The sequence below is a fragment of the Peromyscus maniculatus genome, chromosome X, assembly GCF_049852395.1.
Source record: "Peromyscus maniculatus bairdii isolate BWxNUB_F1_BW_parent chromosome X, HU_Pman_BW_mat_3.1, whole genome shotgun sequence".
NCBI classification, from domain to species: Eukaryota; Metazoa; Chordata; class Mammalia; order Rodentia; family Cricetidae; genus Peromyscus; species Peromyscus maniculatus.
Genome location: NC_134875.1, coordinates 38,429,902 through 38,449,267, shown reverse-complemented (window position 1 = coordinate 38,449,267; position 19,366 = coordinate 38,429,902). Strand labels below are relative to the sequence as shown.

The following is a 19,366-nucleotide window of genomic DNA, read 5'->3' as shown; positions in this document are numbered from 1 at the left end:
CTCACAGCTCCTCCGGTTCAGCCTCCCCAGTGCTGGAAATACGGGCAAGCACCACAGACAAATCAAGACAATTCTTCCTGTTTTGTGGGGTTGCTAGGAATCGAACCCGGGGCTTTGTGCATGTTAGGAAAGTACTCTCCTGCTGAGTTACATATCTAGCCCCAAGTATAAGGGAAATATTAATGAACGTCTTAGAGAGTCATAACCCTTTACATTTTTGTTTGTGAGCCCAGCCTTTAATGGCTGAGCCATCTCTTCAGCCCGAGAATCACAGTAGATGATCCTTAGATCTTAGACCAATATCATTCCTTTCATTCCATACTATTCAATATTTGTTGAGCATCTGTTCGGTGTTAGGAACTGTGCTATAGTAATCAATTACAAGTGCTCTCACTCCTCATGTGGCTTAGTCTAGTGCTGGAGTGAGCAAATGTATTCTATAAAAAAAATAGAGAATGACTCCCTTAGGGTTGGAGGGGCAAAAAGCAAGATCAAGAACATAGCCTAGGAATTTATATAAGAGAAAATTGATTTATGTAAGAGCTTTATTGAAAAATTTCAAAATATAACATTATTCCTTTAATATACAGATTTAATAATGCAAGTCTACTAACTAGAAAGATGGCATACTTTTATATAAAAATGATATTTCTCATAATTAGGTTTCAAAGTGAGTATTTCTGATCAGTAAATTCAGCTGCAGATATTTATCTGTAATAAGATTTGTGCATTTGATCTTTGAAATTTTTTCACAGAGATAAATAATACCATATCTCTGTATCAGTCCACAGGATATTATTTTAATTAAGCATATTAATCCCCAAGAAGGCATTTAAGCAATTCTATTAGTTTAAACAATTTAAAAAATTGTATGTGTATAAGTGTTTTGCCTGCATGTATGCCTGTGCACCACATGTGTGCAGTGCCCATGGAGGCCAGAAGAGGGCGTCAGAGGACCTCTGAAGGTTGTGAATTGCCTTGTGGGTGTTGAACCCTGGGGCCTCCGCAACCACTAAGCTATCTCCCCAGCTCTCATTCATACTCTTGTGTTCATTCTTTTGCTTCAGTGCGGGGAATCAAAGACATTTACCTTGCAGCATGTCCCTGCATTGCAGATTAGCAACTTTCAGTACAAGTTTGAATAGAAAATGCTGTTGGAACTGAAATCTGAGCTTGGGAAATATATACGCTGCAAATTTATATAAGAATGCAAACCTTTTAAAAACAGTTAAATAATATTTTTATTTATTCTTTGAGAATTTCACACACATATCCAAATACCCCTCGCTTCCAACACATCTCAGCCATGCTCCTGCACACACACACACACACACACACACACACACACACACACACACCCTGAGTAAATGTAAAAAAAAAATTGAAGACACAAACATCATCAAAAGAATCATTTATCAAGTCTATAGCAAAAGATAATTTTAAAAAACCATTGGGAGTTCTTTAACAGATGTGGAGGGTGCTGCTTCTCATTCAGAAAACTTTCAGTCTTAGCCCTGAGCTCTAAGGAAGTTCAGCTGCTAAGCTGTAGAACTGCGGCAGGCAGGGCAAATGAGAAACATTCAATTCCCATCTCTGATCAAAGACAGTGGTTCCATCCAGGAGAGTGAGTGAATGGCCCTCTGCTCTCAGACAGCATGGAGCCCTTGGTTGTGAAGAGGGCATTTCTTCAGGATGCCAAAGTGAGATGGGGGTGAGACAATGCTCGGCTCACTGTGCTGCAGGTAATATGTTCTAGCCTGATAATCATCTGTGGGAAACATCTGTGTTGCTGCTGCTTGGTATGACACCTTGCTTTGATGAGGAGTGTTGGGGACACAGTGTCCCCAGCATGCAATTCCACTCCTCAGTCATAGGACACTATTCTCAGACAGGTGTCTTGGTCTTGCAAACTAAACTACTTTGCTTTGAATCCTTGAGTTATCTTGATTATATAGTCCAAGAAAGAAAGAGAAGGAACTTTAAAAAAATAGACAAGCCCACAGAAAACATAAACATGTTTACTGTATCTTGTCATTACTTTCAGACAGATATCCAGTCAATAGATTAACCATTTCATGGACACCCCCAGGAGAGCTCCCTTGCTCTTTCGCTGTCTCCTTCCCCTTGCCCCTGGCCCCTTCCCTCTCTTCTTCCAGATCCCACTATGTAACCCAGGCTGGCTTTGAACTTGCACTCCTCCTGCTTCAGCCTCCCCAGTGCTACAGTCACGGTCATTTTTCACCATGCCCAGCTTGCATGGTGCTTCTCAATAGTCTATTCTGCACCTCTTCCTCTCTTGTGCTCAAACTCTCACAAAAGCTGCCTATGGAGTCCAAATCCCCCATCCTTGCATTTAAGGACATTTAATCAACTTTGTAAAAAAAAAAAAAAAAAAACAAAAAAACAAAAAAAACCCTCTCGATTTTCCAAGCTGAGGTTTCATTACTTCTCCGTGAAGAACCTCCCCCACGCTGGGTATGACGGTTCACACCTGCAATCTTAGCACCCAAGAGGTTAAAACACGAAGACTGCCATGAGTGTGACAGCAGCCAGGGCTATGTAGCATAGTGATTTCAAGGACAACCCAGGCTATAGAAAGACCTTGTCTCACTTCCTGCCGCAAACAACACCACATGGAACACATGAACCTCCTTTTCTGACTGAGCCAGCCTGCCCACTTCTCCAGAATACAGTTTCGCTCCATGCACTTGTTCGTGTTGGCGTCCTCATGTAAACTGTTTGGATTTTGTCCCTTTCCCAACAAAACTAAAATGGGCTTGTTTTAGGAAGCTTGTCTTGAGCCCACTAGACTAATGGTCCTTCATCGGTGCATTTCTCAACATGGAGGGGTTCCCACGCGCCTCCTAGAGATCCCACTCTTGCTGTGGAAGGTAGGGTTGTATAATGCCACCCTTTACAAAGACTCTTGGTCCTTGTGGTACCCACATATCTTTGTTTGGCTGTTAAACCAAACATTTAATCTAGATTCTACAGGGAAGCAATTGAACAAATTTTATTTATTTATTTAGGTACTGGGGATGGGACACGGAGTCTCAAACATGTTAGGCAAGTACTCAGCTACTGAGCTCTAATATTCCAGTCCTCTGAAAAGAGTGAAGACAAGCTGGAGTCAGAAGATTTTTTTTTTTTTTTAAGATCTAGAGATTATCAAGGTCCGGTGTGATCTAATCGGATAAACTAGAGAAAGTACACGGGGTTCTCCCTGAAGAAAAATGTTCAAAATGTGAGAAGAAGCAAAGGAGAGAGAAACACTCCATGTGTGACTGAACAGAGAGCAGGTCCCATAGCCAAGACTGGGGAGCGGTCCCAGTTTGGCAGTCAGTAGTGAAACAGGGCCCGCAGCCCTACAACCACAAGGCACTGGACTTGGCTAACAGTGACCAATTGGAATGACAGAGAGCACATGCTCTTGGTTTTTTGCCGGTCTTGCTTTTGCTGATTTCATATGTGTGAAGTAGAAGACTTCAAGTTCCTAGATAAGGGGAAAGGAGTTTTTGAAACTTCGTTTTGTAACCTTTTCCCACCACAACCATAATACAATGCTGTGATGGACACTTGCTTTAACGGGTATGTTGGAGTTAATGGGAGATAACAATTGTCTGCCATGAAGGTACTTGTTGTTAAGCACCTAGCAAAATCATTACTGTTGGTATGTGCTTCCTACCTCCTGTACTAAAAACAAATTTTCCTGTGTATCTGATGATTTCTGGACATCTTCACATGGATGTCTCATCAGTCCCAGGAGCTCAGAAAGTCCCACTTAAAATTTCCTCTCCCAAACGTGTCTTTCACCCTTTATACCTAATTCTGTTAATGGCCACTTCAAATCTCCACTTATCTTGGGGCTTAAAGCTTCAGGCACTTTTGACTTCTTGCCACCACATTCAATCTCTTGCCAAGTGCTCTTTATTCACCCCTTCCTTTTCTCTGGTGGCTATAGAAGGCTGGGCTCTCTGAATGAGAGAGAGAGAGGGAGAGGGAGAGGGAGAGGGAGAGAGAGAGAGATTCAAAATGCGAGCAGGACTTAATGGGAGAGAGAGTCTGTTGCCGACTTTGAAGCCACAGTAGGTTCCATGGTAAATGGCCCCTGGGAGGTGGAGTTGCCTGGTCTGGTATCTCTCCCCCGCAGTGGCACAAGAGCCCTACAGCTGCTCTCTTGGGAGCAAAGTCTGATTAACACAGCTCTAATGGTGTCACTTCCATGTTCAACCACCTTCCCAGGATTCCATTAGCTTGGCATTCAAAATTCTCCGGGATTTAACTCAAACCTGCCTTTCTCACAATTTCCATCGTTCTTAAACGTGTATCTTGTCTGCCTCCTGAGTGATTTTTGGATTGATCTTTAAAAATGCTTCTTTCAAACTGTTATTGCTTTTGCAGGTCCCTATCCCACCTGTGACTCTCCCCTGCAGCTCACAGCTTTACCACGTGCACCTACTGTTACCTTTCCTTCCGATCTTCTGTCCTTCCAAGGCCCTGCAGCTGGATAATCCCATACCTTGGACTCCTCTAAACTAGCTGCTCGGCTTGTTGAATTGCCAAGGGGAAATGTGGTTCCAGAGACAAATTGTGAGTGCCCAGAGAAATTGTCAATTGTCCATTTTATCTGCCTGAAGCTCTCATTTCCATCACCATTTTATTCAGCCCCAGGCTTAAATGTTGGGATTGAATTGTGCACCCTCATCCTAAAGAAAAGGGACCCAGAGTCCATTTTCAGAGTCAAGACCCATTTATTTCTTTACTTATTTTATTTACTTTATTTACTTTGCCTACGATAGTAAGCAATCTCTTGTGTCTGCAGGACTGTGACCCTAACATTTGTGTCTTTTGAGACACAAATGTCTTTTTCCTCTGCCAACTCTTTGTTCCACGCTTCTCTTTCAACTTCTCCTCCTTCCTCCACCCTAGACAGTAATTGACACTTCAAAAAATTATTCCTTCTCAAAACAAAAGAAGTCCGGGGTGAAGGCATATCTCTGTCATCACAGACCTTGGTCGGCCTCTGGGATTTACAGTGAGTTTGAATTAGCCAGTGTTACATTGGATACTATTGTAAGCGACCGAAACTACTATATATATTAAGAGGAGGAGGAGGAAAGGGACTGGGGAGCCAACAACAAAATAAGAAGTCATTAAGGACTGGCACGGTGGTGCACTCTTGTAATCCCAGCATTTGGGAGTTGAAAGCAGGAGGGTCAGGAGTTCAAGGTCATCCTCAACTACACCGTGAGTTCGAGGTCAGCCTGGCTTACAGGAGACCCGGGTCTCAAAAAAGAAAAAAAAAAAAAAAGCAAGTAAATATGAAAAGAAAACTTCACAGGGTTAGCCTTCAAATCAGCAAGTGGGACCAGAGCGGTCCCCCCGTTAAATCCCCGTGAGTTGAAGACTTCCCTTGGCTCCCAGGCTAGCCTTCCTCCTCGAACTTGGCCGCCACCTCCCCTCCCCGTCGGGGGCTTTCAGGCCGGGCTCGAGTGACATAACAACTTTCGGGCCCCCCCCGCCCCGTGTCTTGGTATGTCCCGTCCGGCGTCCGGCTTCCACCCCCCCTCGCTTTCTCCTCAGGTTGGTTCAGCCCCCGTCTACTCAGGGGTGGTGCTTAGCCGGCGCCAGACCGACCCTCGACTCCGGAGAGGCAGTGCCGTTCCTCTGGGCGCTTCCCCGGCCGCTTCGGGCGCCTCCGCTTCCTCGGGGACCGCTGACCCTGGTATATGCCCCAGCTCTGACCCCGCTCGAGAGATGTCGACCCCGGCCCGGCGGCGCCTCATGAGGGACTTCAAGAGGTAAACCCCCCGTCCGTCAGGGAGAGGCGCTTAGGGGGCTGCCTGCCGGGGCACAGGGCGGATCCCCAATTCGGGGCGGCTCGGGGTGTGGGGATGGGGGGCCCGGCGGCCAGGCGCGGGACTCAGGGGAGCCGCTGTGTGTCTCTGAAGGTTACAAGAGGACCCCCCGGCCGGAGTGAGCGGGGCTCCGTCCGAGAACAACATAATGGTTTGGAACGCGGTCATTTTTGGGTGAGTCGGCGGCGCTCCGGCCGCTGCCGAGGACCGAGGCACCGGGGCCGGCCCCTCGACGAGCCGCGGGGGGGTGGTGGGAAGGGGAAGATATTTGGGGTGGTTCGGGCCTAGGCGCCTCCCCGGAGCCTCTGCCTCGATTAGCTCCGTTCCCGCTGCCAGGGGAACCGTTTGGGGTTCTCGGGGGGCGGGGTGGGGAGGGGTGGCGGCCGACGCGGCGACGGCCTGCGCTGCCTCCGGAACCCCAAAAGGCCGGCCGGCCGGCCCGGAGTGGCTTTGCCAGCACAGACAGCCGGGGCGGCGGCGGCGGCGGCGGCGGCGGGGAGGCAGGCACTGGAGCCCTTGACAGAGCCGCCTCCTCAGGGGCGCCAGGAAGAAGGGGACCCCCTCAGCGGCTACTAACTGGCTTCTGTTTTTGTTTCTCTCTGTGGCAGGCCTGAAGGGACCCCATTTGAGGATGGTAAGAGTTTCTTTACCCACCTTTCAGGAGCCTGCGCATCCGGGGAAGGGGCTCCCTGTCATCAGCAAGCCTGCCCTGCTTAGAGAACCTGCTTTGCCTGCCTCCTTTGCCGGCTAAAGGCTAGAGTGAAAGCCAGTGTGTGGCGGGTCCTGGACAGGCGTAGGCTTAACCAGAACCGCACCTTTTCGGGTCGCTTTCCTCCGTTTTAAACCGTTCTGGGTAAAAGTCACTTTGTAAAAGAAGTGCCACGGCGCTGGTATTAAGGAGTGTGGGGGTTTGAGCAGCGAGCCTGCTAACTTCAGCCCCCACGGAGATAAATCAGTACGACACCAGTCCACCAGAGACCATCTGGTCCAGTGTTCATTCCATCCCGAGGGCAAGAATTGTGTTCAGCGGTAGTGTGTGCTTTGTTGAGTGCGGAATGGATGCAAGAGTCTCTGACACACAGTTACCTGGCTTCTTCAAGTCCACATAGAAGACACATCAGCCTTACTGCCTTAAAGATGCCTAATTTCAGTATCGTTTTGTTCCTTGATTTTTAAATTCCTTTACAGTGTGTGCTTTCATTGGGATCCTCTCTTCAGTAATCTCAAAGCAGCTTCAGAATTGAGGTTTGCCTTATACCAGTACCCCTTTGGCGAGGGTCCAGCCTACTTGAATGTTGAGTGTGTATCAAGAGGTGTATAACTTTTAAACCTAAATTTAGGGTTAACTTTTAAAACACACTAATTGCTCTTCAAAAACTTTATATTTTTGAGTGCCGCCATGGTGCCTTATGCTTTTAATTCCTGCATTTGGAAGGCAGAGGAGGAGGCGGCAGGTAGATCTGTGAATTTGACACTAGTTTAGTCTACATAGTTTCAGGCCAGCCAGGGATACATAGTGAAACTTTGTCTCAAGAAATAAAACAACAAAGAAAAAAACCCTTTCTATTTTGACATATTTACAGATTCCTGTACAGTTGAAGTACCACAAGAAGACCGTGTAAACTCTCCCACGTACCCTCCCTTATTTGGTTATCTCTTGAATGACTTATACTACAATATCACAATCAGAATTGACAGTGATAGAGTTTTATAGGCAGACAGTTGTGTATGTGTGTGTTCAGTTTTGGGGTCTTTTTTTTTTTTTTTTTTTTGGTTTTTCAAGACAGAGTTTCTTTGTGTAGCTTTGCGCCTTTCCTGGAACTCACTTGGTAGCCCAGGCTAGCCTCGAACTCACAGAGATCCGCCTGCCTCTGCCTCCCGAGTGCTGGGATTAAAGGTGCGAGCCACCACCGCCCGGCTAGTTTTTGGGTCTTTCAAGGTTTAATTCATTTAAAGGATGATTAAAAACTATTTGAGTTCATGAAATTCTTTAGTGTATGGGGTACTTAAAAATAATCTTTCTGTAATTTTTTTTCAATGATTTATGTTTCTTTAGTAACATGTGCATGTGCACACACACATAGACATACACACCCTTCAGTTTAAAGGTGACAACCAAAACATTTCATTTTTTTTTCCCAAGATAGGGTTTCCCTGTGTAGCCCTGACTGTCCTGGAACTTGATCTGTAGACCAGGTTGGCCTCGAACTCAGAGATCCCTCTGCCTCTGCCTCTGCCTCTGCCTCCTGAGTGCTGGGATTTAAAGGTGTGCACCACCACTGCCTGGCCCAATACATTTCTAAAACTGCTTCATATATGTGCTTGCTGAGACAGATTGCTTTTAGTAACAAAATGCTGTGAAGTAAGTCAAGTTCACCCCATTCTATAATTTGTCTCAAATTCCCAGACACCCTTAGGAAACCATGGATAGCTACCCGAGTACTTTGAGCTTTCTCTTGACCTCACTTACTAGGTAACTGCTGCTGTTACATGCTGCAATAAAAGGGAAGAAATGACACAGGAGAGGGTGATGCTAGGGCATACTACCTTGATGAATTTAATGGAAGAGCTAGCCAGACTTTTCTTTACCAGATTTGTAACTTTTGTTGTTGTTTGTTTCATTTTGTATGTGTAGCTCTGGCATCCTGGAACTCATGCTGTAGACCAGGTTGGCCTCGAACTCAGAGATCCCTCTGCCTCTGCCTCCTGAGTGCTGGGATCAAAGGCTGATCCAGTTCTTTATATATAAGCTTTATGTGTAGACCAGTGGTCCTCAACCTTCCTAATGCTTCAATCCTTTAATATAGTTCTTCATGTTGTGGTGTCCCCAACCAAAAATTATTTTTGTTGCTACTTCATAACTGTAATTTTGCCACTGTTATGAATCATAAATATTTGTATTTTCTGATGGTCTCAGGTGAACCCTGTGAAAAAGTCATTTGATTCCCCCCAAAGGGGCCATGACCCACAGGTTGAGAACCACTGGTGTAAGATTTATTTTTATTGCTCCCCACCCCCAATTTTCCTCAGACTGTTTTATCCTAGGCACAGCTTATTAATAGCACATCATTTTGCTAGAGACTGACTACTTAAAATTTCAAGGGTACTCCTGATGTTTAAAGTAGTATGAATTAAAAAGGTACTTGTGGAATCCATTATCTACCTGGACTGTTGCCTTTGACATTACTGGCTTTGTTTTTGATGGTGCATAGTTATCTCTAACCTGGCATTGCTGAAAGGAGTTAAGCTAAGTGACAGTACCCATCTCTGATTCTTTCAAACAGTCTAATATACATGGATGCTTCCTCGAGTGTTTAGAGCTCTGACTGGCAAAAACAAATTCTGACCATTTTTTTTCATTATTCTTAATTACATTTGGAGAATTTATAATTAGGGAAGAGATTTGATAAATGATAGCTGATTTTGCTGTTTCCAAATTAAAAGCCCTCACACAACTTTTGTTTATTCCTTGGTAGATGTTTCTGAACCGGGTCCTAGTTAAAAAGAGGAAATCCTGAGAAAAGGATTTCTTAAAGGCAGTTTGCTTTACATTCATATATTTAAGATGAGGTGGATATGTTCTGGAAAACTTGCACTACCAGAATATTGCAAGAAAATACTTCGTTGAAATATCTTTATATATAAGCTAAATACAAAAGTTGTGGGATATATTCTTTATCATATCCCAAATTATTAAGAGTGAGATAACTGCAGGTACTTTTTATGGTATATGTGACTTTAAGAATTTCAGTGTGTTTATCTTTTTAAAAAGTTACCTCTTGAGTCCACTAATAAAGAATTTTCTTTCAGTCATCAAAAGAAATTTTTTTTTCTGTTTTTTTGAGACAGGGTTCTCTGTATAGAAAAAAATTTAAGTACATATAATTTTGCTTTTTCCTCCAGGCTCCTAAGTTAGTAGTCAAATGACAAGAAACATGAGCAGAAAAGTTTTTCTTTGACTAACAGGATTTGCTTTCTTTCTTTCTTCTCTCTCTCTCTCTCTCTCTCTCTCTCTCTCTCTCTCTCTCTCTCTCTCTGTGATTTGTTTTTGTTTTGCGTTGTTTGTTGTTTTTGAGACAGGGTCTCTTGTAGTCTAGGCTGGCCTCAAATTAAATATGTGGCTGAGGATGACCAGAGGAACCTAAGAAGTTCCTGATCCTCTTACCTCCCTCTCCCAAGTGCTAGGATTAGAGGTGTTTGTGCCAAATTGGCCACCAGGCCTGATTCTTAACTTTGAATTTCCAAAAACATTGAATCTATGGTATGTCTCTCTCTTTTTTTTTTTTTTTTGGTTTTTTCGAGACAGGGTTTCTCTGTGTAGCTTTGCGCCTTTCCTGGGACTCACTTGGTAGCCCAGGCTGGCCTCGAACTCACAGAGATCCGCCTGGCTCTGCCTCCCGAGTGCTGGGATTAAAGGCGTGCGCACCACCGCCCGGCTCTATGGTATGTCTTTAGGCAGAATATACATTCTTTAATTCAACCATGTCAGTCTTTATTGCCATATACTAGACATTTAAAACACACACACACACACACACACACACACACACACACACACACACACAGTATATTTTTTTTCTGGTCTCCATGTTTATTTATGTTGGTACTTAAAATGTTTTGGCCCCTTCAGGAAGATGAATAAAAATCAGTAAATATTGTGCACAACAGTGAGGCCTAATCTTTCATTATTTTGGAGTCTAGCCCTCTGAAGGTGAGCTCTGGTGTGAAACTGTTTAATAGCCTATGATTTTTTAAATTGCCTTAACAGTTGTTTAGATCTCATGAATTGCAATTGAGGGTTCTACTGAAGAGGCTCTGCTTATTTAATGTAATTGAAAGAAATGTTGCCTTTTAAATGTATACATTGAATAAGATTTGGTTAAGTCTTAATTTATGAATCAAGTAAGCATAAACAGGTTGTTTCACTTTTGAAGATATCTAAAGCTTTTACAAAGACTGGATTCACTACTTTATAGCTAGGGTAAGCCTCTTGTTGCTTTTCCAGACCAGTTAGGCAGAAGGTTCCAGCCAAAGAATTTGAACTGGCTGCATATATACTCAACTTACAAATATATGTGTTTGCTATATGACAGAAAATTAGTGATGCTTAATAACTGAACTTACATGTGTTTCTCACTGGTAGTAAATCTCAGAGCTTGGATTTTTCTCTCATTTAGCCAGGTCTAGATATGTGAAGCAGAATTTTAGCTAAAGTAATTGTCCATTTATGGAGAACTTTGTAGGACTATACACATGTACTACATTTAAGCCTTACAACAGTGTTGCAGTAGATACTATTAGCCTTCTTTTGCACATGAAAAACTTGAGGTTTATCAAATCAGTACCAAAGATATGTATGAGTGTTTTACCATGTCTGTGCACCATGTGTGTGCCTATTGCCCTTGGAGGCTAGAAAAGGGCTTGGGATCCTCTGATCTTCCATGTGTGGGGAACCTATCCCTGAGCTTTTACTCTTAAGCCATTGTGGTGTTTTCACTGTTGCTTCCCCTGTATATTGCTTTACCCCCTTTGGGTACCACATTTTTTTTTTTTTTTTTTTTTTTTTTTTTTTTTTTTTTTAAAAGATTTATTTATTTATTATGTATACAGTGTTCTGCCTGCATGTATGCCTGCTTGCCAGAAGAGGGCACCAGATCTCATTATTACAGATGGTTGTGTGCTACCATGTGGGTGCTGGGAATTGAACTCAGAACCTCTGGAAGAGCAGCCAGTGCTCTTAACCTCTGAGCCATCTCTCCAGCCCCCTGGGTACCACATTTAATGATGCTTTAGTTCAGGGTAGCTGGGGTCTCTGTATTGTTAAGCCTGTCCAGTTTTAGAGCAGCTTCATGGTCATAAATCCATTACCTATAATTTAGTGAGATACCACTACTAATCCAGTTCTGTTTATACATAAGAGAATTCTAAGTGTTGAATATGGTCTACCATTTCCACTTTTCTTGCATTTCACGGTCATTAATACTGAAGATGAAGGACTGTGCTTTACTTCTAAAGAAGACTGCTGGGTATGGCAGAATATACCTTTACTCCTAGCACTCAGGGGCAGAGACAGATGAGTCTGAGTTCAAGGCCAACCTGGTCTACATAGGGAGTTCTGGGGCAGCCAGGACTACATAGAGAGACCTTGTCTCAAACAACAACGACAAAAAGGAAAATTTGTAAGCAGGAGGCGATGAGCATGAAGTATGCTCTGATGCTCTGTAGTATGCCCATTCCATACTGTTTTGCTCCCATAAGCTTCTCTATATAGCATCTGCATATGGTCTTCAAAAGAAAAGTTTCTAGAATGACAGTAGTTTGGAGAATGTACTTTTCCAGTTACATTTTATTTACTTCTATTTTTGTGGTGCTGTGGATGTAACTGAGGGCCTGGACTAAGCTAAACAAAAGGCTCTTATTCAGCTCCAATACCAGGCCCATATTTCCATTTTAAAAAATCAATTCTTCTTTCTTTCCTTCCTTCCTTTCCTTTCTTTGTGTGTGTAAGGACTTTGTAGTATTTCTTTTCTTTTTACATTTATTTTCTGTATGCTTGTGGGTACACATGTGGAAATCACAGGACTGTTTGGTAGGAGTCAATTCTCTTACCTCGTGCATTCTGAGAATCAAACAGTTGTAAGGCTTAGTAGCAAATGCCTTTACCTATTTAGCCATCTTGCCAGCCCACATACTGTGTTTTAAATTATTCTAGAATTTGGTGACATATTCATAGCAAGCACTTAGCCATCTCATCATGCTCTATAACTGATTCTTGAGTTTACTTGAAGAGATTTCAGCAAAAAAAAGTCCGATCGCTTTCTTTTTTTGTTTTTGTTTTTTTCAAGACAGGGTTTCTCTGTGTAGTTTTGGAGCCTGTCCTGGATCTCGCTCTGTAGACCAGGCTGGCCTTGAACTCACAAAGATTCGCCTGCCTCAGCCTCCTGAGTGCTGGGATTAAAGGCATGTGCCACCACTGCCCAGCCCAATTGCTTTCTTAAATCCAAGAAGCACACTTAAAAATAGCACTTCAAAGGATGTGCTCTCCACATCACAGCAGCCTACAATTGTTGAGTGTCTATAATTGAGTATGCTTTAGGGCCACCAGCTAACCTTAGGCTGGCACATATTTTTAAAAATCATTTCTTTTTAATGCTAGTAACCTAAACAAGGATCATGAAGATAAATTTGTAGGAGCCATTAATGCAATCTAAACCAAATGTAAATTTAAATTATTTTTGTTATTCCCTCCATTAGTATGAATTATTGCATTGATGTTTTAGTGAAGTACTTTATGAGTCAAACTTAAGGGTCTTGAGAGGCATTGCAAAGCTTGTTTTGGCTTAAGTTCAATTAAGTTTTCATTATATCACTATTACATGAAAAGAAACCAATGAACATTTTTCTCTGTGTTCCATTTTATTTATTAACTCAATTGTGGATTTGCATTTCTAGCAATGGTTTTGGATTTTTTTTCCTAGTCTATTGGGGGCTGTTAGAGAATTTGAAGGTAATGGCTGATTGCAATAGGCCTTTGAGGTTTTGAGAGGTACTGGAGGTTAAAACTAGGGCCCTCTGAATGCTAGGCAAGTGCTTTCCCACTGAACTGTATCACTAGTCCTAAGTTATCTTTAGTCTAAAGGAAGATCAAATTTGGGGCTCAGTACCTTGTCATTTGAAGGATATTTTCAAAGTGCATAATGACTATCATACAGCAAGCAGCAATTTTGTTTAATTTTGTGACTGTCTTTAAGTTTGGAGAATAATGGGGAAATAACTAAATCACCTTTGGGTGGTGCTTCTAAGAATAGTTCCTAGAGATGTGTTTCTTAACTGGTCTCCTCTATACTTTACCACTGTCTATATGTTATCTCATTTAATAATTGAAAAAAAAAACTCAGATAGCATTAAAAACAAAGTACATGTGAACATGAAAAAATTGATAAATAAAATCTCCTACCCTCCTTTTTTAACTACAGGAACATTTAAACTTACAATTGAATTTACTGAAGAATATCCGAATAAACCACCTACTGTTAGATTTGTCTCTAAGATGTTCCATCCTAATGGCAAGTATTTTATTTATTCATTTATTTCTTTGGTTTTTGAGACAGGGTTTCTCTGTGTAGCCCTGGCTGTCCTGGAACTCACTCTGTAGACCAGGCTAGCCTCGAACTCACAGAGATCTGCCTGCCTTTGATTCCTGAGCGCTGAGATTAAAGGTGTGCACCGCCAGTGCCTATTCTTTTGGTTTGGGTTTTTTTTGTTTTGTTTTGGTTTTTGGGGTTTTTTTTGTTTTTGTTTTTTGTTTTTTTTTTGTTTTTTTGATGGCAAGTATTTTAAACATGTTCTTGTAAGGTCCTACAGTGCTTTTTACAGTGGTATTCCAAATGCTGTTGCTGTTCATGTGAAGTACTTGTGAGTATTTTGCGTAGGTATCTTCCTGTCTCTGGAAATTGGAATTTGTTCATGTTCTTTTACCATCTTGACCTATAGTCCTAGAAATGCAAGAGGATGGTACCTTTGCTTGGAGTCATAACAGTCTGTTAGCTTTATGGTATTTGTTACTTACTAAACAAAAATAAGGATTTTTTGAGGGTTCTGTTTAATGACAGGCCAAATTAGGGTAACTGTATTGTAATTATCTTTACTAGCACTCAGAAAGGTATTTTTCAACTTAAGGTGCAAATCAGAATTGCCATGGAACACTTTGAATACAGAGTCTATGGTCCCACCCCAGACCCACCAAACACCAGATTTTGTTAAAGGACCTGGCACAGTTTGTTGGAAAAGTCTACAGTCTACAGGATTATGTCTTTTACTTTTTTTCTAATAAATTTTTATGGTGTTAAGACTTTTTTCTTTATACCAAGATAAAACTTTGTGAATGTTAAGCTGTTACTATTAAAAATAGGATATGGGGCTGGAGAGATGGCTCAGCCGTTAAAGGCTAGGCTCACAACCAAAAATATAAGAGTTCGGTTCCCAGCACCCACGGCTGTCTCTCCAGCCATAAAAAAAAAAATAGGATATGTAGTTTTCAGATTTAGTGAGCTAAATTTCCTACACTTCTATGGAAGGATACCCACTGGAAAATATGTATGACATCCTAAACAGACCATTTCTTCGGAATAAGCACTGCCTTCCAATTTTATACCATGTTATTTCTTGATCACCTTATTTCCCTAGTAATGATTGATACCTTTTTAGACAATTAACTAGGAAACTTTAAACTTCAAAAGCATTCCTGAGCATTTTTGTCTTGAATATGCTTAAATTTTAGTAGTCTTATGTTTAACATACCTACTTGTGTGTTCTTAGTCTATGCAGATGGTAGTATATGCCTGGATATACTTCAGAACCGTTGGAGCCCAACATATGATGTATCTTCCATTTTAACATCCATACAGGTGATTTTTTCCTTTAATGTGATTATGATCTTTGATGTTTTTACATTAGTGATTATTTTGACCTTTTAAATTTTGGGACCAATTTTATTGTATAAGGGAAGTAGACCATTAAAAGACACATCAACAGGAAATGTTTATGTGCATGTATAGTTGCCTGAGCTACTTGCAGTTAAGTTAGTATGTGGAAGATGGAAAAATTAACTATTATTTGGAACAGCTGTACTGCCACCAACTGATAAAATAACTGTTCTTCAAAACTTTTTTTTTTGTCTTATTGCATTAAGGAACTGACATTTCTATCTTTTTTATGTAGTCTCTATTGGATGAACCTAATCCCAATAGTCCAGCAAACAGCCAGGCTGCCCAGCTGTACCAGGAGAACAAGCGGGAATATGAAAAGCGTGTTTCTGCAATAGTAGAACAAAGCTGGCGTGACTGTTGACTCAGGGAAGAGCAAACGAAGAGGCTGGCCATAAGAAAAAATGTATATTGATGCGTTTATCAACTTCTTATTCTTAATTCATTACATTTACTTTATTAAAAACAAAATAGCTGTTGTGCTGTTTGTCTTCCCTTGCCAAATTTTTCTTCCCCTTTCTGTCCTCCTGTGGAGCATCAGAGATACCATTTGAAATCCAATGTACTGTACCTGGGTTACTTGCAAACATTACTACTGCATATGTCCCTTTGTTGTATCTCACCTCCACCCTTCAGCCTCCAAGCAGTTATCAGGTTACTGTACATTTTATACTAAGCTTTTAAGATAAACAGTTATGTACAGCCTGGTGACCAGGATGTTATTTGTAACAAAATGATTGCTGCTGTGTTTCATCCTGGCCAGCCCTTCCCTTCTGTTTTATTTGGCAAAGAATGTATTTAGAATATGACCTAAAGAAAACAGGAATGCATCCATGTAAACATTTTAAAAGGGAAGGAAAGCTGAAAAATCCTATACTCATTTGTAAGCAAAATGAATTATAAGATGGCACTTATTAATAGCAAGGAGACTGCTAAAGGACCTAGCTAACAAACTGAAGCAATTTTAATAACTGACATAGTCCACTTTTTGCAAGATAATCATAGTACAAACCCATTATGTTTCAGAATCCTGGCCTTCAGAGCGTTTTGCTTTTTAAAGAGGTATGAGAACAGGACTAGAAGCTATCATTTTTTTAAGTTGGGAAAAACTGAAGATCCTCTAATGTTTTTAAAGGAACAACAGTGTTGCCCTAAATAAACTTTTCTTTTTATGATTCAAGGAAGTGAGCCTATCTCTTGCAAACTTTTCTCATTCAAATCCTGAGTTATTGCTGCATGCTTTCAGTGTTTTGAGAACCTTAATGCCCACACCTGCAATTCTTTGGATATTTACATTTTTAAAGATACAGTATGGGGCAAGGCTTGTAAATGTTTTGTCTAATATATTTTAATTGTTAACCTTTTATGCATTTATAGCACTTCTAACTTTGCACAAGTAACCCATGTAAAAACTGTACATTTTCAAAAGTTGTAAATAAAAAATAACCTTAAAATTTAGTTCACATTTTTATTAATTTTTTTAGGGATTTCCTTTCTCATCTTCCCTTTTAAAAATAAGTACAACAAAAGCAAAAAAAAATGTTTTCTGGAAATACAGACAGTACTATAGAAAACCTTTTTCAACTTTGCAGTCACAGAGTTAATGCTTTTCGAACATTTTGACATAAATTATTCAATATACATTGTAGGCTATAAAAAAAATGAGGGGCTGGAGAGATGGCTCAGAGGTTAAGAGCACCGACTGCTCTTCCAGAGGACTTGAGTTCAATCCCCAGTAACACATGGTGGCTCACAACCATCTATAATGAAATATGGTGCCCTCTTCTGGCCTGCAGGCACACCACTATATGTAATTATGTAATAAATCTTTTAAAAAAATGGATAGATATTTTACTAGTATCCTCAGAGACTAAGCTCTAACTTGTTTATCTTGAGAATCCACCTCTTAAAAATCCTCTAGCCAAAAAAAAAAAAGGCCGGGCATTGGTGGCGCACGCCTTTAATCCCAGCACTCGGGAGGCAGAGCCAGGCGGATCTCTGTGAGTTCGAAGCCAGCCTGGGCTACCAAATAAGCTCTAGGAAAGGCGCAAAGCTACACAGAGAAACCCTATCTCGAAAAAACAAAAACAAAAACAAAAAAAAATCCCCCAGCACTCGGGAGGCAGAGCCAGGAGGATCTCTGTGAGTTCGAGGCCAGCCTGGGCTACCAAGTGAGTTCCAAGAAAGGCGCAAAACTACACAGAGAAACCCTGTCTCGAAAAAAACAAAAACAAAAAAAAATCCTCTAGCTTGGGTTGGGGATTTAGCTCAGTGGTAGAGCCCTTGCCTAGCAAGCGCAAGGCCCTGGGTTCACTCCTCAGCTCCAAAAAAAAAAAAAAAAAAAAAACCCTCTACCTTAGTGGAGTGTGTTTATGTAGGCCTCTAACTCCAGCATCTGGGAGGCAGATGGATTTCTACCTGGTCTACAGAGCAAGTTCCAGGCCAAGCAGTTATATAATGAGACTCACATCTCAAAGGAAAATAATGGGGAGGTGGGGGACAACTGGAAAGACAGCTCATTGTTTCAGAACACTTGCTCTTTTTCCAGAGGACCTGTTTCGGTTCCCAGGACCCACACTGGGTTGCTTACAACTGCTGTAACTCCAAAACTAGAGGAATCTGATGCCTCTTCGGGCCTCCTTGGGTATTGCACTCAGGCAAGCACACAACACATACATAAAAATGAATAAACCTTTAATACTACAACATTTATATAAAATGTTTAAATTCTGTGTAAGCTTGTGAGGGCATCTATCTTCTGACATCATGTTGAAATGCAAGTAAGCTCTCCTGTGAGGAGCAACCTATGTCACTTTAAAAGAGACTATGACAATGACATGCTGTGTCTTAATAGTTGGAAGGAAAAGATGCGTGCACCCCAGTCATCCTTGAAGGGTACTTAAACCTTATTGTGGGAGAGTTCAATCTACACTATTAAATACCACATTAACTGCATTGTTCCACTTAGGAGTGATGTCATCAAATACACTTAATATTTGCCTTTCAAGTCCATTTCTGTTTGCTGTTTGAATTAACTTTTTCCACTCCGTTTTGGCTGGGCACCTTAAATATTGATACTGTTAACATTTGAACAATTTAGGATGAGACTTGGAACAGGCCGAGTTAGTAACATTTTATTTTGTACACCTGAGAAACACCATCTCCAATTTCTCATGGGATAATCCTTTTACAACCTTAACAATGAAGCTGACATAGACACAGCCAAAGCTACCTAGACACTCATCGGAACATTTCATACAAATTACCCTTTTTTCTTCTTTACAATTTTTAGCACAGCCTGCCTTGTCTGCATGTAATTCCAAGAAAGTTAAAGCAGATTTGCAAGGTGCCTTTTTGAGATCCAAATTTTCAGTTCTGCACCTGCTTATGTAAGGAAGTGGGTATGCTGAAGAACCAAAGTTGTAATTAAGAGTCCTTTATTTAGGACCAACTTCAAGGGTTACTCATAGCAAAGTAAACACACTGAATACTACTAAAAAAGAAAAAAGCACCCCAATGGAATGTATATTGCCATTAATTTTGCAATCGAGGGGGTGTTAAAAAGTGGCTCTGTGAGCACAAGCACATATGCATATAGAGATTTTGGCTTATACTTAATATAAATAAAACTTGGAAGCACTCATATTCTGTCAGGTTTTATAGCAAAGTTCCTGGGCTAAAAATGTCTTTTATTTCTAAGGAAAATGCAAGGACAAAATAAGGGGAAAACTGGAAACTGGAACAGCAAGGTTGTCAGCAGCTCATTCCTGTCAACCTAGTTTCTCCACATTATTCTCAGGCAGTTAGTGACTCTGCCTTAATTCCACATTAATACTAAAGCTACTCTACCAAGTTACCTGGCCCACCAAAATCAGGAACCCAATTCCTATATACTTTACCTAATTATCATAGATCCTTAAGTGTAACTAATCTGTTCCATGATGCTTTTATAAACAAATATGACTTCTGATTTCCTACCATTTTCCTCTAAAACAAAACAAAACAAAAAAACATTTTGAGAGG

General features: G+C 41.2%; 1 protein-coding gene across 1 annotated transcript; it reads left to right on the top strand.

Moving 5' to 3' along the window:
* Positions 1–5,605: 5,605 nt before the first annotated feature.
* On the top strand, positions 5,606–15,823 carry Ube2a (ubiquitin conjugating enzyme E2 A). The gene is made up of 6 exons (XM_006993608.4): positions 5,606–5,801; positions 5,952–6,032; positions 6,467–6,492; positions 13,835–13,924; positions 15,177–15,265; positions 15,579–15,823. Exons 1-6 carry the CDS (start codon positions 5,758–5,760, stop codon positions 15,705–15,707), a joined length of 459 nt encoding a protein of 152 aa, XP_006993670.1. The 5' UTR covers positions 5,606–5,757; the 3' UTR covers positions 15,708–15,823.
* The last annotated feature ends 3,543 nt before the right edge of the window (positions 15,824–19,366 follow it).

Bases quoted from the DNA above. Each gene is read 5' to 3' on its own strand.
- Ube2a (XM_006993608.4), top strand. From the start codon at position 5,758: ATGTCGACCCCGGCCCGGCGGCGCCTCATGAGGGACTTCAAGAG. The intron at 5,802-5,951 runs GTAAACCCCCCG...GTGTCTCTGAAG, and splicing joins CTCATGAGGGACTTCAAGAG to GTTACAAGAGGACCCCCCGG. The intron at 13,925-15,176 runs GCAAGTATTTTA...GTGTGTTCTTAG, and splicing joins TAAGATGTTCCATCCTAATG to TCTATGCAGATGGTAGTATA.